Source organism: Carcharodon carcharias, chromosome 15 (genome assembly GCF_017639515.1).
Source record: "Carcharodon carcharias isolate sCarCar2 chromosome 15, sCarCar2.pri, whole genome shotgun sequence".
Classification (NCBI taxonomy): Eukaryota; Metazoa; Chordata; class Chondrichthyes; order Lamniformes; family Lamnidae; genus Carcharodon; species Carcharodon carcharias.
The window spans coordinates 23,290,208-23,316,843 of NC_054481.1; the positions used below are offsets into that span (position 1 = coordinate 23,290,208).

At 44.3% G+C, this 26,636-nt stretch overlaps 1 protein-coding gene and 1 non-coding gene across 4 annotated transcripts in view; one reads left to right on the forward strand and one right to left on the reverse strand.

Annotated features, from left to right (window-relative positions):
- LOC121288545 (arf-GAP with dual PH domain-containing protein 1-like) overlaps positions 1-26,636 on the forward strand; it is a 138,683-nt gene that overhangs the window by 13,284 nt on the left and 98,763 nt on the right. For 2 of the 3 annotated variants that reach the window (XM_041207130.1, XM_041207128.1), the window contains exons 2-3: positions 24,804-24,934; positions 26,545-26,636. In XM_041207130.1, the coding sequence (XP_041063064.1) occupies positions 24,804-24,934; positions 26,545-26,636 (223 nt within the window). The remainder of the gene's footprint in view (positions 1-24,803; positions 24,935-26,544) is intronic. The other variant, XM_041207129.1, reaches the window with a different exon arrangement.
- On the reverse strand, positions 13,056-13,128 carry trnav-cac. Its single transcript has one exon. It is a non-coding gene; the product is annotated as a tRNA-Val (tRNA).

Here is a 26,636-nt window from a genome sequence, read left to right on the forward strand (position 1 = left end):
AAGCAAATTATTGTTGTTGGCCTAGTGGGACTTGAATTAGTCCAGTAACATAGTCACTGCACCACAGTATTCATAGTGTAAATGGAACTCAATTAAAAGAGCAAAGGTCCATGTGAAGATATTGTGGGGTTTGGTGGAGGGATGGTGGTGCAGGGGTGGGGTGATGGTTGAGATGAAAGTGGTAGGTGAAGAGAGTAGGAAGCTGAATATCAAGGCTGAGATTGAACTTGCTGATTAGGATAGCATCACATCATTATAGGGCAGTTTGAAAGTCTATTGTTCTATATCTTGTAAGTACAGCTTTTTCAATTTTTCAACCTGTACTACAATTGCAGCCTTACTATTGATACTATCTAATGGAAATGTCAGCAGATCTAAATAAGAGTGAGTTTATTGCTCTCATTTTGGAGCTGGCTCCAGACAATCTATTAAAGTACTGTCCCCTCCCCAGACCCTCTTAAAATAGTGGAGTCTGTATCACATCGCAGCATTACAAAGTTAGCAATCCAGCTATTTCAGACTGCAAGTTATGTCCAAAAACGTGCTTTAAATAGCTCAGTGATTGAACAGGCACAAATGAACTTCAGTAGTTTAGGAAGGTAGCTCACCACCATCTTCTCTAGGGCAATTAGGGATGGGCAATAAATGCTGGCCTAGCCAGTGATGCCCATATCCCATGAACTAATTTTTAAAAGTTAATTAGAGGTACATACATGATCAACACAGCTCAAGTTTCCATTAATACAGGAGGACCACTACAATTGAGGGCCAGAAAGCTTTAGCTGTGTTATTCATCCACCAAGGCTCTAATCTTCCAGTGTCAAAATTAGTTCCTTCTGTGCTGTATATGCCCTGTAACCTGAGTGTGAGGAGGTTCACCCAGTTTTCAAGATGCACACTTTTACCCAACCTTCCCTGTGTTCTATTCCAGAAAGCCAGCAGTTGAAGGATGGAACTGGAGCCAATCTTTACCCTTTTTTATATTTATTTGTCGCGTGTCAAAAATGATTAACTTTTCTTTTATACTTGACAATATTTGATCATGCACACCTTAAAATTATCAGAAAGCAAAACGTGATTTTTTTTTTAAAGTTTAGGATAAAGGTCATCAGATTTTAAGTTACAGCCCAAAAGAAACATAACAGAAGCAGATTTGTTGCTAACCTACATGGAGAAGGTAAATGTAGTTCAATTACATTACACATGATAAGCATACAGCTCCTAACCCAACAACCACAGTTTCAGTCTGTGCCTATTTATAGGGGCTGCAGTGAATGCATACAATTTGAACACAATTAATATACCATTAACATGCTCCTAAAGGCAGGATTCACACTGGTTGTGGGTCTCTCCATCTCTCATGCCAGTTGGACTTCAGCATCAGGATTGTGGCTGGTAAGCACTGGTAGGTTATTACACTTGAGGAAACATCACAGTCAAGCTGAATTTTTTCCTTTTATGTATGCAGTTGGCACCTTCTCACTGGGTACAGGAGGTCATTTGCGTACGGGTGAGGTGTTTGTGGAAAAACTGCTTCTTTGTTTTTGTTTTCTTCTTCTGCGTTCCTGGAACAGGGCATCGACATCAATGCTGGTGCCACCACCCCCTTTCACCGTTGGTAGCTCAGACCAATTCTCTCAGCCCACACCAGTGTTTGACCCTCGCTATACCCTAATCCTGTGTGGTAATGGTGTCACTCTGACAATCATTTAACTGACTTGAGCTAAGCTATTATTTTCCTTCATGGGGACAGGGACAAGGAAACCTCTTGAGAGGTGCAGGAGCAGTCAAATGTGTGGGCAGTAGTCCAAAATGTCCTGTCGAATGGCTTGTTGTATTTGATTCCCCTGACTAAGGGCCCTGTGAAGGGTAATATGGCAGAATGGAAAGTTGGAGAGGTAGACAGCAAGCACATCAACCACATAGCTTAGATCACCAAGCCCCATCTAGAAGGTCATCTGATTGATGCGGTAACTGTGACCCTGATATAGGAAAGAATCACACAATGAAGTGATCGATTTAAAACTAAAATATGTAAGGCAACAAAACCACTGCAGTTTGACATTTGTCCTATTTTGATAGGTGTCAGCTTTGGCTTAGTGTGTAACACCCTCTTCTGAAATTTAAGGTTCTGGATTTGAACCTCACACCAGAGAATTGAGCAGATAATTCAGGCTAATGCTCCTAGCACCAGTACTTGGGGAGTGCTGCACTATTGGAGGTACTGGTTTTCAGTTGAGATGTTAACTGAGGCCCTGTTGCCCTGTTCAGGTGGCTGTAAAACAAAATCTGCTGGCACAGTATGAAGAAGAGCAGGAGAGGTCCCCCTGGCATTCTGGCCACTATATTTATCATTCAACTAACATCATTATGTGGTCACTTATTTCATTGCTCCTCGTGGGATCCACTGCCCTATCAGACATCATTCCATAATAAGAACAGAAAATGCAGGAAAATTTCAGCAGGTCTGGCAGTACCAGTGGAGAGAGAAACAGAGTTAACATTTCGAGTCGATGTGACTTCAGCCAGCCCTTCAGACAGGCTCGAAACATTAGCTGTTTCTCTCTCCACAGATGCTGCCAGAACTGCTGAGATTTTCCAGCACTTTCTCTTTTTATTTCAGATTTCCAGCATCAGCAGTATTTTGCTTTTATTTTATTCTAGAAACCATTCCAAATTGTGGAAAAATATATTTTTGTGTGAAGAATTTCCTGGTATCAGCCCCAGATTTGGTGCTAGCTTGTTCGAGTCTTGAACCTTTGACCTACTCCCACAATTTACTTTTGAGTGATTTTTCACGTTTTTGTTTATTACTGTCTTATGGACCTCAATAAAATACCAGCAGCAACAACAACATAAATCCCTCTCTGAGGCCTCCTTACTGGAGGGCTGAAGAGGCCTAGTTTTGTATGATTCGGAGGTTACAGTTTCTGTGGAGTTCTCCCAATGTCTTGCTGCAAATTCAGCCAGCAACCAACCGAACCCCCAAGAGCCGGGACAAACAGCGGCAGCATTTCCAATGAAACTTGTGTGAGCTCAAGGGAGCTGCACCTCCTCTTTCAATGAGGCACTTGACAGCCTTCTGATCTCAATGTTCGATTCAGCAATTTTAAATCGTAATCTCTACCCTGTTTTGTTTTGTGTTTTTTTTTGCTTGCAGGTTTTATTTCCCCTCTCTTGTTTCTCTCATTTCGTTTCCTTTGCTTTCCAACGCCAGCTTTTTAGGAACCTGCCGTTGACATCACCCCTAGTCACATCTTTTTCTTTCTTTACTCATCCCATTATTAATCCCTTACACCATGAAACCTTTTGTCTTTTAATCTCTCCCGCCTCCACTCTATCACAGATCTTCCATTTGGGGTTTTTTTTCCTCCCCCCCCACCCTTTCGCCTATCACCTGCTCAAAACCATTGTAACTTTTCCCAATTCTGATGAAAGGTCATTGAACTTTTCTGAAACTGTTCCTCTCTCTCCCCACAGATGCTGCCTGACCTGAGTATTTCCAACATCTGGTTTTGTTACAAACAGCAGCCTGTGCTGTTTGTCCTTATCCTCCACCAAAGCTATAGCAGGACTTAGGCAGGAATTATACCCTGTGCCTTTTCTCTGCACTGCCTGCAACAACAAAAACTTGCATTTATATAGCACCGTTAATGGAGTAATAGGCCTGAGGCACTTCACAGAAGTGTTAATCAAACATATTGGGACAGATTACTAAAAGCTTGGTCAAAGATGTAGGTTTTAAGTGCATCTCAAAGGAGGAAAGAGAAGTGGAAAGGATTAGAAGGGGAATTCCAGGGCTTAGAACCTAGCCAGCTGAAGGCACAGCCACCAATAGTGGAGCAATTTTAAAATTGGGGATGCAGAAAAGACCAGAATTGGAGGATTGCAGAGGCATTGGAGGGTTGTCAGAATGGAGGAGGTTACAGAGATGGGGAGGGCTGAGGCAGTGGAGGAACCTGAGAAAAATTTATGAAGGGTGGAAGATGGAAGGCTGACCAGGAGAGATTGGAATAGTCAAGTCGAGGCACCAAAGGCGTGGATGAGGGTTTCGGTAGCAGATGAGCTGAGGCAGACTTGAATGTCTGGACACAATGCTCAAGGTGCAATCCAATCAGACCCTTGTGCAGTTTGAGCCTGACTTTTTTCGCTTATTGTTCTGGATCCTATTGCTTTGACTGAATCTAGATTGTATTGGTCCAGCTGAATGTGGAGTCTATGTAGGCTCCAAAGTCTCTTTCTGGTTTCAGCATTGGCTATTTCAGTACCAGTATGTGGGTCAGCCATCTTTACCTTGCACTTTTCTGCACTAAATGTGGTCTGCTGTTCTTGTTCACTTTGTGTATCTTGCTCCTCACTAATTGTAACTGCTTTTATTATTTCACTGTCCCAATTTTTATTTTGGTACCATCTGCAAGTTTGGCCGCTTTGCTGACTTTCTGAAGAAGGTTTATTGTGGCAAACTGGAAAAGGTCTAGTGGCACCTTGGGGTGGGGGTGGGGGGGGAAAGTTTAATATTTTGTGTGTAGATCCTCTGAACAAGGCAACTGTGAGGTAAGCAAATCTCTTGTTAGCCCTGTAAAGGGTCTTCCTTGTTTTAGAATCCATAATATTTGCATGCAGCAAGGCTGCAGCAAGGATGTTTAACGGGGGAGAGTAATTCCTACCGGAACACTGACCTAATTCAACGACAAAGCTGGAATATGTAAGAAGAATTGGCTGTATGGTTAAGCTGTGACGTATTAGCCCGTTAAGTCTTAAAGGCTTCTTCATTTTTAAAAAAAATATATCATTTTAATAACGAGCATTCAAAAAGTATTTATAAACTTTGTGCACAGCAAGCTCTCAAACAGCCGTGAAGTAATTGGCTATAAAATCTGTTTTGAGTGTTGGTTGAGGGATAAATGTTGGGACAAGACCCTCCAATGGTTTTCAAAATCTTCTGATCAAATTTGGAATTTTTAACTGTCTCTGTTGCCTTAAATTTTACTTGTAATTTTCCACTCAAGATTTCAAATCAGGCTGCTCAATTTTTTTTTTTAAAAGCACTTGCAAAATATATTCTCTTAATTCCAAGTTTGAAATTAGATTGCAGAGTCCTTGAGTGAATACCAGCTGGGTGTGCACAAATGCTTCATGGATTTTTGCAGTTTGTTAAAATGTTGATGTAAGTGAAATATTCCCAAGATGCTCAAGTTTGTTATACTTTGAATTGGTTATATGGATTTTAATGACAAACCTATTAATATGGATTGATGTTGGATTCTTGGTCAATATTTACTGGTACAACTTAATGTTAGTTATGGCTCAGTTGATAATACTCTTGCCTTTGGGTCTGGAGATCATGGGAACCAGCCCCAGTCCAGAGACATGAACATAAAATCCAGGTTGACACTCTACTGCTGCTCTGTCAGAGGTATGATCTTTCAGATATATCAGTGCTGCACTGTCAGAGGTACGATCTTTCAGATGTATCATTTAAACTGAGGCCCTGTCTGTTCTCAGGTGGACATAAATGTCGCATGGTGCTATTTTGAAGAAGAACAGGGGAGTTGTACCTGATATCCTGGCAAATATTTAGCCAACTAGCATGAGGCGAAGAGTATAGATTCATTCAAGGAGAAGCTAAATAAACATGAGCAAGAAAGCATTAGGATAGGAGGAAACTTCTATGAAGCATAAACACTGATATAGATCTGTTAATCAAATGTTTTTTCTGTTATACCTTTTATGTAATTTTAAATGTAAATCTTACAAGTGGCATACTAAATCCAAGACTTTAAGTATGTTATATAGATACCAGGGAATGTCTTGGGGCAATGCTATTAGTGAAGCGTATTTTTTAAGGACTCAACATTATATTATGTAATAGCTGTATCCCTTTGTAAAGCAAGTGGGTGTAACTAGAGTGTTAGCTGTGTCTCAGTTGGTAGCACTGTCACCTCTGAGTCACAAGGTTCCGGATTCAAGTCCTACTTTTGGGCTTGAGCACAAAAATCAATGCTGACTCTCCAGTGCAGTACCGAGGGAGTACTGCATTGTCGAGGTGGCGCCTTTCAGATGAAACATTAAACTGAGATCTCTCCTCTCTGTCTAAGGTGGACATAGAAGACCCCAACGCACTATTTAAAAATGGGCAGGGGAATTATTCGCAGTGTCCTGGTCATTATTTATCCCAAAATTAACATCAGAAAAACAGATTATCTGGCTATTATAACATTGCTTTTTGTGGGATTTGAGTGCAAATTAGTAGCTACATTTCCTATATTACAATAATGGCTGCACCTCAGAAGTACTTTGTTGACAGCAAAGTGCTTTGAGACATCCAGTGATCATGAGAAGTGCGATTATAAATGCAAGTCTTTCTTTTTCTTAACCAATTTGAGAGAGAGAGAGAGAGAGGAGGTTGGGAGCACACCATTATTAAGAGCCAACTGCAAGAGGGGAAAAGTGTAAATGATCCAAAGTGTAAGAAAGGATGTTTGAGCTGTCCTTCATTTAGACAATAGCTGTTCCATTCTTTTTAATTTGTATTAAGGTTCCTGCTCTTGTGATCAGGTGCAGCTCTTGAGAAAGTGGAAGTCAGGGGTGGGAGTCTTGGTGCCATGGAAAGAAACCGGGGGCAAGAATATTGAGCTTGGTGGGCGGGTGGGCACCCGACCCAGCCGAGCATAAAATGACGAGCGATGACCTCGGGCGAGCATCCTGACGTCATCGTGTAGTCCCGCGATATTTTCAATTAAAAGACCTAGCAAGGCCACTAAAAAGGCAATTAAATTCAAATTGTCACTGCCCATCCAACTTTGCGGGCAAGCGAAAAGGCCGAGCAGCTTTTTACACTTGAATTAAAAACATGTCTCTGCTCGTGTGACTCTGGGGACATGTTTTATGACTTTTGTTTATTTTGTTCATTACATTTTTTTTAAAAATAGCGCTTCGTCTCCCTGAGGCAGCTCCATGCTTCGGAGATTGAAGCGGTCTTCCGCGCGCATGCGTGAAGTCCTATGCTAGGCCCACTCGCCCTCCTCCCCCTGCCTGCACAGGCAGCATTGAGCGCTGCCGCTCGCGTTCAGCGCTGTGCAGGCCTTAATTGGCCCGCCCGCGTAAAATCACAGTGCAGTGCCAATCGCAGGCAGCGGTCGGCTTCCCGACCAACCCCTCCCGCTCCCACCAAGGGCAAAGTCCTGCCTCAGGTATGCCTAGAATGAACTTTCTCAGGTTCGAATGTGAATTTGGGCTGGTTAGAAACTACTAGACTTTGATGATCATGGGAGGTGGTGGAGGCACAGTGATATTATCACTAGACTAGTATTCCAGGGTAATTCTCTGGGGACCTGTGTTCGAACCCCACCATGGCAGATGGTGAAATTTTAATTGAAATATTAAAAGTCTGAAGATGACTTCAGAGGGGATTTTAAGAGTCAACCACATTGCTGTGGGTCTGGAGTCGTCTGGCCTCCAGACCAGGTGACTCCAGACCCACAGCAATGTGGTTGACTCTTAAAATCCCCTCTGAACAAGGGCAATTAGAGATGGGCAATAAATGCTGACCTAGCCAGTGATGCCCACATCCGATGAACGAATAAAGCAAAAAAGAATAACAGGTTCTGAACATAGGTTTTATGAAGTGTGTTGCAGGTTGTACATTACGTATTTTCAACTTATTGCTCGTAAACATAAATTTGATTACTTTATTTGATTACCGATCAACAGAAATTAAGTAAAAAATTAATAATGCCAAAAGTAAGTTTCAATCTTCTGTGTCCAAAGTCTTTCCGGATATAGCTTCAAAATTATGAGAGGGATAAAATAGACATTCTTGGATGAAGAGACACTCAGGAAGAGGGAGACACAGAAACAGAGTGCTGGAAATACTCAGCCAGTCAGGTGGCATCTGTGGAGAAAGAAACCAAGTTAATATTTCAAGTCAATATGTTCTGATTTTAAAAGCCAACCAACTTGAAGCATGAACTTTGCTTCTCTCTCCACATATGCTGCCTAACCTGCTGAGTGTTTCCAGCATTTTCTGTTCTTACTTTTGATTTTCGGCATCTGCGGTGTGCTGCATTTTGTTTGGGGTGGAAAGAGTCTCCCAGACAGTCTAGTGATAACAGATCTGTCACTGCAACTGGTAATAATAATGGGAGCATTTGAGATGATGAATTAAGAGTATCACACAAGAATCATCTTTCACAACCCTAAAGTAAATTGACTCGGTGACAACACGGTAATGTCTCAATGAATTGAAGAAATAGTGAAAATAAATTATTTTATTTTGCTCTTTCACACAGACACCAACAAAAAAATAAAATAATAATGTTTTGCGGCTCGCTGATGTGTGATGAAGTAGATTGGACTAAATCCCATGGAACCAAAAGGGCAGATTCTGCTCTCCGGCACAGTCATTGTCAGGAGTGTGATGGACGGTAATTAATGCCTCACTGACTGACTCCAACCCATGTACTTACCAGCATTAACATCATTTAATCTTTTCACTTGGGTCCTTTGTGGTATTCCTACCTCCAACTGGGAATTTATCATTGGGGTTGAAAATAGCTGATGCTACAAGCTTTAGACTAGGGGCTAAGATGAGAACATGCCTGTGATAAATGTAGTACTGTGGAACTGTTGACCAAATGACCCTGCATTTCACTGACTGCTGTGTACAGTTACTTACGCCTGTGTTGCAATGTGTAAGGTGCTTAAAAATTTTAATGTTCAGTATTGCTGAGATACATGGCACCACATTGTCATTACCGCCTCCATTGAGTACGCCAACCCATATTTGGACAGATGCTTCCGTGATCACAGAAATCACAGCAGAAAGGGACAATAATATAAAAATGGGCAGGGATCAGGCACAATGGGTTTCCGCCCTATTTTACAGCCCACACCGTAACCACGATTAAAATGGCGGGAATGGAGAGGTAAATTTAGGCGCCATTTCATGTTTTCAAAATGGACGGTAGCCCAATGTCACATGATGCCATCAACTCCACCTAACTTAGCCATTGATACAGGCCTCAATTGCCGGACTCCTCCAAAGCCAGGTCCCCTCACCTCATCTCAGAAGCTTTACCAAATAATCCTGGACCAACAATATATTTAAATATGCTGTTCACAACCTGACAGAATCACAATTCCAAACCTAATGGAAATTCACAACAGTGACTGCATTTCCAATAAAGATGTTTAGGGACATCCCGAGGTCATGAAAGGCTCTATGTGAATGCAAGTTTGTTGTTCTTGGTGGACCTACATTGGCATTTCTATGATGAGGTGGGCACTTGGGTGGGTTGCAGGAGTAGCTGGAGTGTGGAACTAATTGGCATGAACCCACAACGTTCTGAGCCAGAGGTGAGTGTTACCCACTGAGCCCTGACTGACCCCAAAATAAAGATGTATGTGCTAGGTGAGGTATTTCTGTCATATGCATATTATTTCGGTACGTCACCAGGAGCATGACCCCTTCTTTCCCCAGGTCCAATGCAAGCTCGGTGAAGGGAGGATGGGAAGACCCCAATTGCGCATGGTTCCAGCGGAACTCGGTGGGCAGGATTTTACATTCGTCAGGCAGGCGCATGCCCAATCCGATCGGGCATAAAATCACGTGTGAAGACGTCGGGCGAGTGTCCTGACATCATCGAGCACTCTCGTCAACCTTCGGTCGGCAGGTGTGCGCCTACCAGCAATTAAGAGGCCTATAAAGGCCCTTGAGGAATTAAATAATTTGTATTTTTCGCTGCCCGTCCAACCTTACAGTTAGCGGGCGGATGAATAGGCATTTGGATTTTTAATGAAACCTCGTCCATGGGCAGGATGAGGTTTCCAACAGTAAGTAAAAATCTATTGAATATTTTTCACCATCATTTTAAACATGTCCCTCTTCATGTGACTGTGTCACATGTGGGGACGTGTTTATATCATCGTTAAAATCTTTATTTCTGTTTCTCCAATTCTTCAGCTCCCTAAGGCAGCTCTCTGCCCTCAGGGAGCTTTCAGCGGGGAGCACCTCCTGCGCATGCGCAGACTTTCACGCTCACCCTCCTACCGCCCCTATCCCAGCAGCGCTGAGCTCCTCAGCGCATGTTTCACGCTGGCTGGCTGTTAATTGGCCAGCCACGTGAAATCGCAGTTGGGGTCCAATCTCGGGCGGCGAGCCATTTCATGGCTGTTCCTGGGCCTGCCTACCTGATGAACGGAAAACCCTGGCCAGTGTAAAAGCTCTGCTGCAGACCTTGATCCACATCTAAATTGAAAGAAAGAGCTTGCGTTTTTATATAGGGCCTTTCATGACCTTGGGAGTCCCAAAGCTCTTTACAGCCAGGGCAGTAATGTTGAAGTGTGACAATGTTGTAATTTAAGCCAAATTGCTCACAGCAAGATCCCATAAACAGCAAAGAGACTATGTTCTAAAGAAAGATCCAGTGTTATTGAGAGGATTGAGAGGATTACCAAAGAGTCATGTAGTTTGTATCAATATAATGCCTAGTGAAGTTCTTTACACAGCTGTATTTGGCTGTATAGTTGATTATTACATTTTCAGTTCATTTCACTAAACTTACTGCACAGTTCATGCCCTAAATCTAAACTTTTATTTTATTACTTTCTAAAGCCTAGAAGATCACAGGAAACCCAAATGTTAAACAACACTACCAGAAGTCTGTTCAAGCCCTGAGCAATGCTACACAATACTGTGTGCGTAGGGTGGCATTGTGGTTCACAGTGCTTAAGGTTATGAGAAATCTCGGGAACTGAGAGCAAGAAACATGAGTAAACTTGGGAATTTGTCAGTAACACCACCCTTCTTACAAACGAAGTTTAAGTTAGTTTGCTTTGTGTTTAAGAGATTGTTTCAACATCTTCTAGGGCTCTACTTAGATTAACTTAGCATTGCTGGTTCAACATGGGACAGTTACAAAGGAAGTGGACTGGGTGTGGCTATAGTTCCTGAAAGCTGGTCTCCCTGAATATTTTCATGCTGCTGTTATGTAGCTCAGCATAACGCACTAACGGGGCTTGCGATTAAAGGAGAGAAATCTTGCATTTATATAGCATCTTTCCCAACTTCACAACACCTCAAAGCACTTCACAGTCAATGAAGTACTCTTGAAGTGTAGTCAAAGCACTACATTTGTGCACAATAAGCTCCCACAAACAATAATTATATAATGGCTAGATAATCTGATGCTTGAGGGATAAATGTTGACCAAGACACCAGGAAGACTTCTTCGGCTCTTTGAAATAGTACCATGGCATCTTTTATGTCCACCTGAGAAGGCAAACAGAGCCTTGGTTGAAAGCCCCATCTGAGAAACGGCACCTGGGACAGTGTGGTTCTCCCTCAGTACTGCACTGGTGTGAAGCTAGATCACATTGGTTCCAGTGTGAATACTGAATTTTGACAAGGAAACTGGTGAACAGATTTGAAACTGGTTTTAATTTGACTTGATAAAGACCCTTCTGAATCAAATCAACTTCGTTTTGCAGGTTTTAGATTTTTGGGAGATAAAACAGTGCAAGTAGATCAGAACAATGATTTAATGTGAGATTTTCTGTTTGTGCCTGTAATAAGCTATTCAACACAATACTGGATTAAAATTGAATTCGTTGCCAAGAAGCTGAACTCTAAAGTTTCATTTCTAATTCAAGCAAAGATAAATTTGCTCGGAGACATGAATAAAACCAAGCTGTAAATAAATGCAGAGGTGATGTTGTGCCAACTGTTGATGGTCACAGTATGTTATGATTGCAAAACTAGCCAAAGCATCCAGTGAATGTCTCTGAAGTGTAGCTGGTGAGGCAATCCAAAGGCAACAGAATCCAGAGCAGCAGGAGCCATTTCACTTCTAGCTGATCAAGTCCCAAAATCGTGGAAAGCTGAAATCAAACTAGTGTTTGCATTAATTTACAACTTTACACACAGACATACCCTACACCAACACATGCACTTATCACTATGGATCAGGCACTATTTTAATACAAACCCTACACGCGCAATCCCATACCAATGAAAGCTTGGAGACAAATGACTAGAGGTATAAATGCAACAATCACACGCCCGTTGGATTGCTAGGTACTTCTGACCATTTGGACAGAAACTGGATGCCTCCAGTGAACTTCGAAATATGTACAATGAATAATGCAATCCGCTGGCTGTGCCCTGCTCTTGGGTTGTAGCCACTGGTGGAAAGGCCGGCCACTGCCCAACAGAGGTGCTGTCCGCCACAATGGCGGTACTGTAGAAATGGAACCATGGTGGGTTATTTTGTGTGTCTCGTGTGCAGTGCTGCTTTGGCTGTCTTGTCGTACAATTCCCTTGTGTAGAGATGCCATTGTTATTTCTCACCCCATGTGGTCAATAAAGAGTACCGGAGTCCACAGCTCATTAAAATCTGGATCACTTGAGCTTGATTCTATATTTTATGCATCCCCTCTTGAAATATAAAATATTAAAAGAAGAGGTTTGATTTTTTTTCTATATGTGGGATATTGTGGTTTTGTGTTTATGTTGCTGGATTAGTGTTCGTATAGGCCATGAAGATGATGGATTGTTGTAAGAAACCAACTGGATTTTTAGTGTCCTTCTTTAAGAAAGGAAATCTGCCATCTTTAGCCAGTTATGGTTCCAATTCCACACCAATGTAACTCTTTCGAGTTGTAGCACAACAGTCAGCATTTCAACAAAATCAAAATATTTTACAGGGAACAGGCTTGGGAATGATGCCTTAATTAGATCTGATCCCTCTTTGTCTGTCTTTATGAGCACACATTATACCGAGACACCTTTGACATGGTGAGTAACTTTCTTAAGCTGCATCGAAAGACCGATTGATTTATCTTGTTGACTAAATGAGCTACTAATATGTAAGCGCAGTGAAATACGAACATCTATCCACTCAAGTGTGTCATGGAATCTCAGCAGGTGCTGATTTTGCTGCATTCATTTTGTGACCTCGTTGAGAGCAAATGTAATATTGCCTGCAACATAGGAGATTCAGGTAGGCTTCAACGACGCAAATTATCCTCACTATTTAATGAGTAAGCTTTCATAATGTTTCCGCCCGGTTTCGAACCGGGAACCTTTCGCGTGTGAGGCAAACGTGATAACCACTACACTACAGAAACTGCCGCTCCACACCAATGTAAATGTCTCTTAGTTGTCCTCTGCCTAACAAGCCAATTAAAATGTATCAAAGGGCCCATAAAGAATGACACGATCTTCACCAAGTGGATTCAAGATGGTGACATGCCATCTTGGAGCATCTAGCGATGGACAATAAATGTTGGCCTTGCCAGCGGCACATTCACTGTAAATAATTCTTTACTAATTTATTTTGCTTTGTTCTGGTGCAGCTTTCCTGTGTCAAAAGCTTTCATGTTTTTGGCCTATTATAAAATCTGATGTGCACCTCATTAAGGCCGGATTAATCAATGTAGCCCAGATTATTTTGTGAGCATGTCTTGGACCGTGCTCCTGATGAACACTTGATGCTTTAAAATGTACATGTCTGCCTTCTCCAGCAGAAAATATAATTACTCACACCAGAATTTCTTGGCAGCCCCTCAAAAACCATTGGCTTAAGAGGGCAATGATTAAAGAGGTTCGTTGTTTCCATCAAGTATGTTTTCCTATTAAGATAAAACCTTTCAATCCATTGTTTTGCAATGTTAAGTGCAATTTAATTTGCCCATAAAACTTTGATCAATGTTAAAGGATTTGTAGCAATGAAGGGAACTCAATTCAATTGAGCCTCTTTCAAACCTGGACTGATATGACATCCTGCCATTTAATAAATTATACAAAGGATGGATGTTGACCTTTTTTGTATTTTAGTCACTAGTCGCATGTTTGTACACAGGATTTTCCAAAACCTATTTTTTAATTATGTTTATTTTCTTCTCTGAGTCTAGGCTGTTGGGTCGTGTTTTGTGTTTCTCGCCCATGGTTTCTTCCTTTTGTGTTGTGTTATTTCTCCACTGTTTCCCTGACCCTAATTACACTCCACTTTTCTTCTCCCTCATTTAAGTGAGGGACTTGCATTTCTCTAGCACCTTTCATGACCTAAGGGGGTGGAATCTTGTGGAGGTGACGGAGTTCTCGGCCACCGCCTGACGAGCCAGCGAGACCCCTGCGTCGCTTCTTTCTGAGAAGGCTTGCCACAATTTAATACATTCAGGGACCTAACAGGCCAGCTGTGGGCCTTCCCTGGCATCAAGGACCACCCCCCCCCCCCCGCCCCATGGGGCAGAGATCCTGCCTGCTGAGAGCTGCCAGCCAATCAGAGGCTGGCAACTCTTTTGTACTCAGCTGCACCACTGGGGAGATGCTGGCTGCTGCTGGTACTGCATCCACCTGAGGCCTCCAATCAAGGAGAGACCCAGGCACAAGGGACTGGTAGCAGGAAGGAAACGCAGGATAGGGGGTTTGGCAGTAAGGGCTAGGGGGTGGCTCTCAGCTGGCACCCCCCCCTCCCCTTTTCTCAGTGTTGGGTCCCTCGATCAGGCTCGGTGCTTTTTAATGAGAGATGCCATCCTAGGAGCCCTCAAAGTTTGCTTGTCGTGCTCTTCCCCGCCTGCCCCACCCTCTCCCCACCATGGCTAGCCTCCCACCTGTCGCTGGTTAATACCAGCTGTCATGGAATGAGGCCTTTAAGTGGACACTAAGTACCCACTTGGTCTCAATTGGCAGTGGGGCAGAAAAGCTGTCCACGGGCCACCATGGACTTGTTCAGGGTGGCGACATGAAGGTGGCGGGGTTTCACCTCCCTGATTAAATGCTCTGCTGCCACCAAACTCTTCACTAGGAAGGCACAAGGTTTTGCCCCAGATGCCCTATAGGTACTTTACAGTCAATGACATACCTTTTTGTAGTGTTGCAATGTAAGAAGCAAGGCAGCCATTTTGTACACAACAAGATTCCACAAACAGCAAGAAGCTAACAGCCAGGTAATCTGTTTTAGCGATTGCTGCCTGAAAGGTAAATATTGGCCAGGACACTGGGGATAGCTCCCCTTCTCCTTGAAATAGTGCCATTGAATCTTTTACATTTAGCTAAGACAGCATGTAGGGCCTCAGTTTAACATATCATCATAAAGGCAGTACCTCTGACACCTCCAGCACTATATTAGTAATGTACTGGGTGCATCAGTCCAGATTTTGCACTCTAGTTGCTTAAGTGGGACTTGAACCCACAACCTTCTGATTCAGAGGTAAGAGTGCTACCCGCTAAGCCATGGCTGACATCAGCAGAAGTAATGAACAAATGGTCAAAATGTGAACATAAGAAACAGGAGCAGGAATAGGCAATTCAGCCCCTCGTGCCTGCCCCGCCATTCATTACGATCTTGGCTGATCTCATTTCGGCCTCAACTCCAATTTCCCGCCCTCTCCCCATAACCTTTCAACCCGTTACAAATTAAAAATCTGTCTATCTCCTCCTTAAATTTATTCAGCATCCCGGCATCTACAACACTCTGAGGTTGTGAATTCCACAGATTCACGACCCTTTGAGAAAAGTAATTCCTCCTCATCTCTGAAATTCTTCAATATCTAGCCATTGGCATCCTGTAAAACCCTTTTCAGAGATTGTGGTGAAACACTAGCAAACTATTGAAGTGACTATTTTCTTTAGCAGTAAGCAGGCAGTGACATTGATATGTAACCAAAGATTCCCTCCACAATGTCCCAAATTAACAAAAAATCCAAGACATTTTGAACATTGGTGGATTTATAATTCTGAATTTTTCAGTCCATCTATTTTGTGTCTTGGTAATTTATAACAGTCTAATTAAAGGATATGATCTCACTGTTTCTGGCAAACGTGCAATAATATCAATTCACAGCTGCATTGTACTTTTCCAGATGTTTTAATTTATTGCCTAACGTCAGAGAATTTTGCATAGTAAATGATGGATTTTCATTAACAAAGGGACTCTCTGACTTAAATCCAAATTACATGCAAGTGCATGATAAGGGGTACACAAATTAAGCAGTGGGATTGTACTGTGCTGGAATCCACATTATTCAGCACCATTTAACCATTTGATTGCTGCCAATCGTTACCGTCTGGGGCTTGATTATTAAGCCGTGCATAACCAGTGTGCAAACAATTTAATACATTCACCAGAGATTTCTCTCCGCAGTTTTAACACTGATATCAATTCACTTATGTTACACTGGCCAGTGCCTCTGAGGAGAAAGCAGAGAGAGAAATTTCAGACAAGAGCTTTAGGTGTCCATATGCGTATGTCCCACATTGTCATTTTAAGACTTGTTAACCTATCTGAAAAGCACCCCATACGGCACTAATATGATTATTTACTAACCATTCATCAGCCCTTATGGGCTGGTCTCTCCGAGCCAGGTTACCAATTCAGTGACAAATTATGTGCTGTCTTGTGCTTGTTGGCAACTACAATGAAGAACCTTAACACTGTCCAATCTGATCTCGCCTAGGACCCTTCCAGCCAGCTGATAAACAACTTACATTAAAAGTACCCGATAGATGTAACACTTCAAGGTGCTGCACAGAAGCATCATAAAACAAAATTTGACACCAAGGCACATGGGGATTTATTAAGTGAGATGACCAATGGCTTGGTTTCAAATGTAGGTTTTAGGGAGTGCCTTGAAGGAGGCAAGCAAAATAGAGAGGTGGAGTTGCGTGGAGAGCGAATTCCAGAACTTTGAGCCTTGGCAGCTGATGGCAGTGATTTAAAATCGGCGATGCTCAAGAGGCCAGAATTAGAGAAGCTCAAAGGTCTCGAAGGGTTGTGGGACTGAAGGAGATTAGAGGTAGGAAGAGGGCAAGACAATGGAGGAATTTGAGAATGCAAATGCTAAAGTCAAGATGTTGCTTGATTGGGAGCGAGTTGTAGGTCAGCGTGCATAGGGGTGAACGGGACTTGCTGTGAGTTAAGACATGAGCGGCAGAGTTTTGAGTGACCCCAAGTTTACACAGGGTAAAATCTGGGAGACCTGCCAGAGTGTGTTGGAATAGTCAAGTCTAGAGGTAATGAAGGCATGGCTGAGAGTTTCAGCAGCAGATGAGCTGAGACAGGCAAAGTCCAACCATGTCACAGATGAAAATAGGTGGCCTGAGTGATGGTGCCAGTATGAGGTCGGAAGCTCACCTGGGGTCAAATGTGACACTAAAGTTGTGAACAGACTGGCTTAATCTCAGATTGTTCCCAAAGAGGAGAATGAGTAGCAAAATCAAGAGTTTGGAGTGGGGACTGAAATGATGGCTTTAGCCTAAAGGAGATTTTGGTCCAATAATGTTCCCATGGATTTGTAGTAACTAACCTGCTCGCGTGCTGAATAGGCTCTGGTTGTGTTTTGACGAGCTCTGCTTACAAAAGATTAACACGGAATCCATTTATGTTTTAATTTGTCCTGATTTTTTTAAAAGGGGAGATGCACTTTCTCAGTGTTACAGAGTTGAGTGTGTGGGCTGACATTTTGTGTTTATAACCTTATGATACATCAACCCTGTTAACTGTGTGTTTGGCATAAAACCATTTGCTTATGCCCAGTATACAGAGGGCATTCGGGTGATGGGGAACGCACAGCCGTTACTAAGTCTGCCCCACTGTCCTTTCTGTACTGATCCAAAAGGGATTAGTTACACCCCAGGACAATAAGAAAATCTACTCCCATCATTTACTAAACAAATCAAATCATTAACCTACGCCACCAGTTCAGTTTAGTAAACTACCCCTATCATACAAATTATTCATCTATCTGGAATTTAATATGCTGATTGCCAATTTTCCCAGAACTCATTCAGATTATTAAACCATCTAAGAATTTATTACATAATTTATTAATGTACCGGATAATTTATTCAGTGAATTATTAATCTACTCCATATATTATTATAAAAATGGTACTACATTAATTAGACCTCTAGAACTCCATTACCACCACATTGAATTAGCCATCAACAGAATGTGACGTGTAGTAAGTTGGCAGGGTAAATTACACGGGCCATATCTTGGGGCCATAACTAAAATTATTCACTGGGCAGCTGCTTAGGAAGCAGTGAGCTATATTACAGACAGTGAAGTAATGGCACGGAACTGGTAAGAATCAGTAGCTGGGAAAAGGCTATTTACAGTCAGCAAGGAGGATCGCCTTTAGGATGGCAAATGTTCATTGAACAGGTAAAGCTAAAAGATGAATTGGGAAGGTCTGCAGAGAAGTGGTATTTATACATCCATATCTTGCGAATTTAGACAGGTGGAACTGCTGACTGTTCCCTTGATCACTCTCCTGAACAATTGAATATCTTCTCTTTCTTGCTCCCCTTTATCCTCAACGGTAGATTTTCTCCTCTGCTTAAGGCTTTGACTACCTGCTGAATGCAGATCACATGCACGCTGTCGCACACGTTTTTCTTCCAGTACCTCATCCAGAATTATTATATCAAAAAAGACTTGCATTTGTATAGCACCTTTCACAACCTAAGGATATCCCAAAGCACTTTACATTCAATGAGGTACTTTTGAAGTGTAGCCACTGTTGCAATATAGGGAACATGACAGCCAATTTGGGCAGAATAAGCCTCCCACAAACAGCAATGTGATAATGATTCGATAATTGGTTCTTTAAATATCGATTGGTCAGGACATGAGAGGGAACTCCCTGCTGTTCTTCTGAAATAGTGCAGTGGGATGTTTTCCACCCACCTGAGATGGACTTCAGTTTAATGTTATGTCTGAAAGACACCACCTTTTTTTTTGATTCTTTCATGGGATGTGGGCATCACTGACCAGGCCAATATTTGTTGCTCATCCCAAATTGCCCTTGAGAAGGTGGTGGTGAGCTGCCTTCTTGAACTGCTTCAGTCCATATGATGTAGGTACACCCACAGTGCTGTTAGTGAGGGAGTTCCAGGATTTTGGTCCAGCGACAGTGAAGGAACGGCGAAATAGTTCCAAGTCAGGATGGTGAACGGCTGAGGGAAACTTGCAGGTGGTGCTGTTCCCATATTTCTGCTGCCTTCATCCTTCTAGGTGGTAGAGGCCATGCTCCATGATTCCCACTGTCTTAAATTCTGCCCCTGGTAAAATTGTTCGCTCAGCGTGCAGGCGTGTGCCCAACATGCTCGAGCGTAAAATAGCGCGCAATATTTCACTCGGCAGGTGCAAGCGGGAGTCAGAGCCGTTCCCCTCATCAATTACAAGACCCGTTAAGACCATTGAAAAGGCAATTGAGTTGTATTTTGTGTTGCCCATGTGATTTCACGCTCATCGCATGGGTAAAACAGGCAGGAGGGCAGCCAACAATTTCAAAAACGTCCTCCAAGGGCGAGATAAAAAGGGTCAGAAGCATTGCCAGTGTGAGTAGCGAGGAGTTTTGAAGATTGGTTGCTTATTGCTACTTAGCAGCTTCATCTCTCTTTGGGGCATCATTCTCAGCATTTCCAGGCTTCATTTCAGGACTTATTGGTGTCTGCAAGGCCCCCGAAGGATTCTGACCATGTGGACCCTTCCAGGTATCAGCCAGCCTTTCTTTACCCTGGTAATGGGGATTGTGGTCTCTGCTGGTGGCACCTCCTCTGAGGAGGAGGAGGAGGAGGAGGAAGAGAGGGACAGGAGGGAGAGGAGGCCAGGTATCCCAATGCAGCTTCCAGGGGAGTGAACTGTGGGAGGAGAAGCGCAGTACGAGGGCACAGGGCCAGAAGGTAGTCTAAGGGAGAAAGGGTCACAGAGGACACCACTATCTGCTGCCAGGGTTTACAGGCAGTGATACAGCTACCTCTAAAATGTCTGAGGTGCAATGCTGAAGGAGGCTCTGCTTCTCCAGGGAGACTGTGACTTCCATTTGCCAGATGATTGGGCCTGAGATCAACTCCGACTGTGTGGGTGGACACCCCATGCCAGTGGCTCTGAAGGTCACATCTCCTCAACTCTTATGCCTCCGGCTCTTTCCTGGGGTCAGTGGGGGAATCTCCCAGTTAGCTGTCCACAGTTGTCAAGCTGGCGACAGAAGTTCTGTTCAGGCAGATCCTGACCTTTTATTCTTTACCATAAGGATGAGGTCAACCAGGCTGAGAGAGCCAGAGGCTCTGCAGCGATTGCTGGGCTCCCCCGTGTCCAGAGTGCCATCAACTGCACACATGTGGCCATCAAGGCACCAGCGGGTCAGCCGGGTGCCTTCATCAACAGGAAGGGATTCAACTCCCTGAACGTGCAGATAGTGTGTGACCACAGGATGCAGATTCTGCAAGTCTGTGCAGCTCCCATGACACTTACATCCTCAGACACTCCCAGGTGCTGAGGCTCTTCAGTGTTCCAGCCTGAGTGGATGGGTGGCTGCTCGGTGACCAGGGTTATCCATTGAAAAGGTGGCTCATGACGCCTCTCCGCCAACCAAGAATAGGCAGAGCAGTGTTACAATGAGTCATACCTCCACAAGGGCGGTGGTAGAGAGGACCATAGATCTTAAGATGTGCTTCTGATGCCTGTACCATTTCAGGGGGAGCACTACAATACCCCCTGGAGCGAGTGTCAGTGATCATGGTTACATGCTGCGCTCTCCACAATCTGGCACTGGCAAGGGGGGATCCACTGGAGGAAGAGGATCTTGATGCAGCTGCACAGGCCACAGGTGACGAATCCAGTGGTGAGTCAGAAGAGGAGCACAGTGAGGAGAACACTGAGGGCGTGGAACCAGACCTTGGTAACCTCTAGGGAGGGAGGGACACCTTGATCCATCGCTCCTTCAGCTAGGCTACCAAAGATCTGCTTCCACCTCACACCAGGACTGCTGCCTCCATCCCGGATGCCTGAAATGACCCTTTCGTTTGCACCCAAAGTCCACTCAATGCCTGTGCAATAAAGTATCCGGCCACTCACGTCCAGCATTACATACTGGCACCAGAAAGGAAAATGGTGAAGCTTACTCAGACCATCAGAACCAAAGCAAATTTAATGTTATTGTCACATTGAAAGCATAATGACTTTACCATTATTGGTATTGATATTCACACCAGCAGACATATAAACCGAACATAAATGAGGAGAAAATCACTCATGAACTGTCCCTCTCGTGTTCATGGTGCCTTTAACTTACGTTTGTGAGTGCTACAGCTTGGTGTCCACCCCTCGCTGGCACCGGCATTGGAGACAGCTGCTGACTCTGCTGTCTTGTTGGCCTTGATGACCTTGGCGGTTGTCCTCTGGCCAGTGGAGCCTGTGCTGGTCCCACCTGGGAGGGAGCAGCCAAAGCCATAGCTGGTATCTCCCCAGTCATCACAGCCTCATCAGATGCAACGGTCACTGGCAGAGGGGCGGTGGAGCTGCTGCTGTCATCCAGAGCACATGAGAGGAGACTAGAAGCAGCTTGTGCGCCAACGTGAGGTCACTCTGGACTTCCCTGCTCACCATGGATGGATGGGCACCCAGCTGGGATACTGGGTGTCTCATCCATCTCCCACGTTCACACTGACCACGTGAGGTCATCACCTGTGTGAGGGCTTGCAGGTCCGAGCGGAACTCCTCATTCTGTCCCTGGAGCTGCCTCTCCATGAGAGTTGCCACTTTCTCAATGAAGGAGGCAGTGCGCTCGGCCATGAGGGTCAATGCGGTGCTCATGCTCCGCATGGACTCCACCACAACGGAGACCATGGCACGTTCATGGCACGTTGACCCTCATGGATGTGTGCCATATCCTGCTGGACATCCAGCATCTGCCGCCTAATGGACAACTCCAGGAGCATCTGCCTTCAACTGAGCAACATCCTGATCTCCCAACTACCAGCGCCATGGGCACTCTCTGCCTGCACTTCAAACGAGTGTGAATTGCCCTCTCCAAAGTGCACCGACATTCTAGCCACTGATCTAATGTCCACCGAGTTGCTGGTATCTGTGCTGATGCCTGGTTCAGAGAATGGGTGTGACGCAGGTGCAAATGAAGCCTGGTGGTCGTCCAGCGCCGGGGCAGCCCTTCAGGATCCGGAGAGCGAGTGTGTGCTGGCAAACCTAAAAGGGAGAAGAAGTACGTGTCATTAGTTAAAGTCATCTCTCTGTCACTGTGCATGCCAGGCACCCTAGTGAGACAATGGAGATCTGCATTATGGTGCCATCGTCTTTCAATAATCAATGGGGATTCCAGGTTTGAAGCTCCCAACAATGAAGAGACTACATTCAAATGGTTGTAAAATCCAAACTCACCTCTGTGCACTGCACCCTTACCTTCGTCTGACACCCCAGCCTCTCCACGCCTTATTGCATGAGCAGTGTGCTGCCTCTCCAGCTCAAGAACGTTCTACTCGAACCTGGTGAGCAGCAGCAGGCTGGGTGGGCCTCAACCTGACCATGACCTCTCCAATTGGTTATGGCTTGTCTTCTCCTGAAAGAACAGAGGAGCATTGACAAGTCCACCCTCTACCTGCTGCACCATTGCAGCCTGGTCAACCCCAGCTGAGGAACACATCACACGGCACATCTGAGTCGTGGCCCTCAAGCCGCAAGGCACTCAGGTCAAGCAACCAGGGCACACCCCCCTTGGTCAGCTCCAGCATCGCTGACAGTTGGCGTTCGGACTCTAGCGCCCCTGAGGCCCATGGGACGGACAGCCATGGCTTATCACGTGCGCACTGACCCATCCCAACGTGGTATTCTCCTTGAGCGCATCAGGTCACAGAACCTCTTCCGGCACTGCACCCATGTGCACCACACCATGTCATGGCTGCTCACCAGCACTGCCACCTCCTCCCATGCCCTCTTTGTGAGGTGCAGTGGCCTCCTCCTCCCAAATCTGGGGATAAGGGTGTCCCTCCCGGCAGCTGCCACCTCCTTGAAAACCATGAGGCACTCATCCAAAAAGCGGGGCGGCGGGGGGGTGGGGGGCGCGGGCGGTGGTGGGGGGGGGGGTTGCCGAGAGCCTACCTAACCTGCCCTCCCACCTGTCCTGTCCAGCCGCACTCGACTCCATAACTGGAATACTGACAAAGCAGAGGAGACGTTCTTCCTTGGCAGCCTTCCGGGGGCTGCCTGTGCCATGGTTAAAATGGCTGCTGGGTTGGCATTGGACCCGGCGGCCGACAGGTCCCTGCCCGCCCCTTCCTGACCAGTGAGGAGCCGCGTTTCATGCTCAACAGGCCTTAATTGCCCGCCGAGCGTGAAATTGCAGTCGCGGGCCGATCGCAGGTGGCGGGCTGTTTCTCGGCCACTCCAGGACCCGCCAGCCATGCCTGCCTGCCGACATCGAAATTCTGGCCCAGGGCTCTTTGATGCCCCATCAAATGTTGCAATGATGTCCAGGGCAGTCACTCATAACTCCCCTTGAGTTCAGCCCTTTTTTTTGCCAGTGTTTGCACTAAGGCCGTAATGAGTTCAAAAGCCGAGTGGCCCTGGTGAAACCCAAACCAAGCGTCAGTGAGCAGGTTATTGCTGAGTAACTGTTGCTTGATAGCACTGTCGACAACATCTTCCATCACTCTTCTGATGAGTGAGAGGAGGCTGATGGGGTGCTAATTGGCCACATTGGATTTGTCCTGCTTTTTGTGGATTGGTAATACCTGGGCCATTTTCCACTTTGTCTGGGTAGATGCCAGTGTTGTAGCTGTCCTGGAACAGTTGGTTGGTTGGGTGTGTGGCTGGTACTGGAGTACACGTCTTCAGCACCACAGCCAGTATGTTTTCAGGGCTCATGGTCTTTACTGTATCCAGTCCTTTTTAAGCTGTATCACGTAGAGTGAAATAAGTTGAATGAAGATTGGCATCTGTGATGTCATTGACCTCATGAAGTGGCCGAGATGGACCATCCACTTGGCACTTCTGGCTGAAGTTTGTAGAAAATGCTTCAGCCTTATCTTTTGCATGGATGTGCTGGGCTTCCCCGTCATTTGAGGATGACGATATTTATGGAGCCGCCGCCGCCTCCTTCTCCTCCTCCTCCTCCTCTTCCAGTTGTTTAATTGTCCACCACCATTCTCGATTGGATGTGGCAGGACTGCAGAGCTTAGATCTGATCTGTTAAGCTGAAAGTAAAGGGATATACTTCTGGCTGATATGCATCTGAAAAGAGGAAATGTGGTTAATGTGTGGTGGAGAATCCTTGGTCTGCAGACTTATTTCATGGCTTATTTTGAGCTGTCTGATCTGTGTTTGTGCTGTACTACATAGCAATGAGATCACTGAACTAATGAAATGGCACCCAGGGCAACGCAGCATTCCTTCAGCAGTTCACCAGATTGCATGACCAGGCTGCTAATGGGAGGTTACAAACCCACGAGACAAGATTGAGCGTCAGCTTGGCTGAGTGGATAGCAGAGTTAGGAATTCTATGATTGGCCTCAGTAACCCTGTGCAAGAATGGATGGACGTGTGTGGACACATTGGACAAGCATAGGATCGAAGGTAGCTGAGGCGTCCTCATGCTGGCATGGTCTTCTGACACACGTTAACCAGACTCAAACATGAAGAATGGCATCTTCGCACAAAGGATAAAAAAATTTAAATCTCTCTCTTCCCCCTAAAAAGCCATTGAGGTCACTTGACAATTTCAAAACTGAAATGGGTAGATCTTTGGCTTAAGGGTATGAAAAAGTATGAAACCAGGGTTGGTAAATGGATTAGAGACAGCCATAATCTAATTGAATGGCAGAATAAGCTTGATGGGCTGAATGGCCTTCTATACTCCTAATTACTGAGCTATTGCTTGAGGATCTGCCTATATTCCAGTGCCTTAAGAGAAAGAGAATATTGATTTGAAAGAAAAGGAATAATACTGCATCATGGCTCCCATTGATAACTTAGACTTAACTTCATGTAAACTTTATTATTTTTCAGATCGCGACTGGGCATCTTACACTCTTGGAATTTTTATCTGTTTAAATTGTTCAGGAATTCATCGAAATATCCCTCAAGTTAGCAAAGTGAAATCTGTTCGGTTAGATGCCTGGGAGGATGATGAAGTTAAGGTAGGTGTTTGAGTCAAAATACAATGATAATTCTGTCTGACTGAGATTGGGAATTCAGCTTGAAATAAACATAGATATATCAAGTTTTGAGCAAAACACTTATTAGAGCTTAACAGCATCCCATAAATAATGATAATTCTAAAATACATTTAGCCTCACTGTGCTACTGATGCAGGCTAATTTCACCCCTCCATGTGTGACCCACACCCATCCCATGTAACGATGTTGTCCATCAATCCATTGTCTATGGCAGTGCAATTATGATTTAGGAATAAATCAGCCGTGTTTTCTGATACTCAAGCTTATGTGAAATGCACAAGAAATATATACAAAGTGAGGCATGAATGTTGATTAAATGTGGGTGCTCTGTCATTGAGCATATTCAAAACAGAGGTTGATAAATTTTTAGGAACTTTTAGGGATATGGGGATAGTCCAGGAAGGTGGAATTGAGGTAGAAGATCGACCATTATCTTGTTGTATGGTGAAGCAGGCTTAAAAGACCAAATGGCCTAATCCATTCCTATTTATTATATGCAAAGACCTCTACTTATTACACCTTCTTAGAAGATATAAAAATAATAAGGATTTAGCATATGGACATCAACCCAGGGTTAGTCATTTGTGCGTGTCTGAATGTCACATCCTGAAGAGTGAGCCTGACACCAGCCCTCATTAGCCACTGATATCAGGATTGTCACCCCTCCATGATTGCCCTCAAATCTCCAGGAATTGAAGACTAATCTCCAGGGCACAGCTGTGAGCCACCCAGGAGAAACATCATTGTGGCAACCAAGTATTATGGCTTTTTAAAAACCTTTCTTTGGATGTTTTGCCTCTATTTATAAAACTATTGGAGGTGGGAGGAAAGAAAAAAGGCTGACTGTTCAGAATCATCCCATTGGGTCATGAAGCGTCTGTTCACTTTCTGACTGGGCATGTTGGAGACCAATGGCAGGAGTGTGGGGTGGTATGTTTGGAGGCCAGAAGTTATGTGATGGCACTTCCAGAAATATGCCCAGCCAGAGTTGAGAACCTTAAACTGATTGTAGCTCACCCACAGAGCTATTCAAAGAGCACTTGCAACAAGCTGGAAATGAATCTTGTTGGGTAAGGTAGCGTGTGATTGTTAGCGGACTAGTAATCCAGAATTATAATCAAACCCCACAAAGGCAGCTGGAGAATTCAATTCAATTGATTAAATTTGGAATAAAATGCTAGGTTCAGTAATGGTAGCCACAAAACTACCACACTGTCATAAAAACCCATCTGGTTCATTGTTATCCTTTTAAGGGAAGGAATTCTTCTGGCCTATGTGACTTCAGACCCACAACAATGTAGTTAATTCTTAATTGCCCTCTGAAATCATCTAGCAAGCCACTTTGTTGTGTTCAAAAAGGGAGCTCACCAGCACCTTCTCAAGCACAATTGGGGATGAGGCAAACAATTGCCAGTATCGTCCGCATCCTGTGAGTGAATAAAAAGGATATTTTGTTCACCAGTTTTCTTGACTGTATAATTGATAATGCTGTGGGGAAATCAATAATTCATGTGATCTCTGAACTCAAATGAAAAATCATTGATTCAAAACTCTGTTGTTTTCTCTTGTAGTTTATGGCCTCTAATGGGAACAGCGCAGCCAAAGCAAAGTATGAGTCGAAGTTCCCGGCATTTTATTACAGACCAACATTTATAGATTGTCA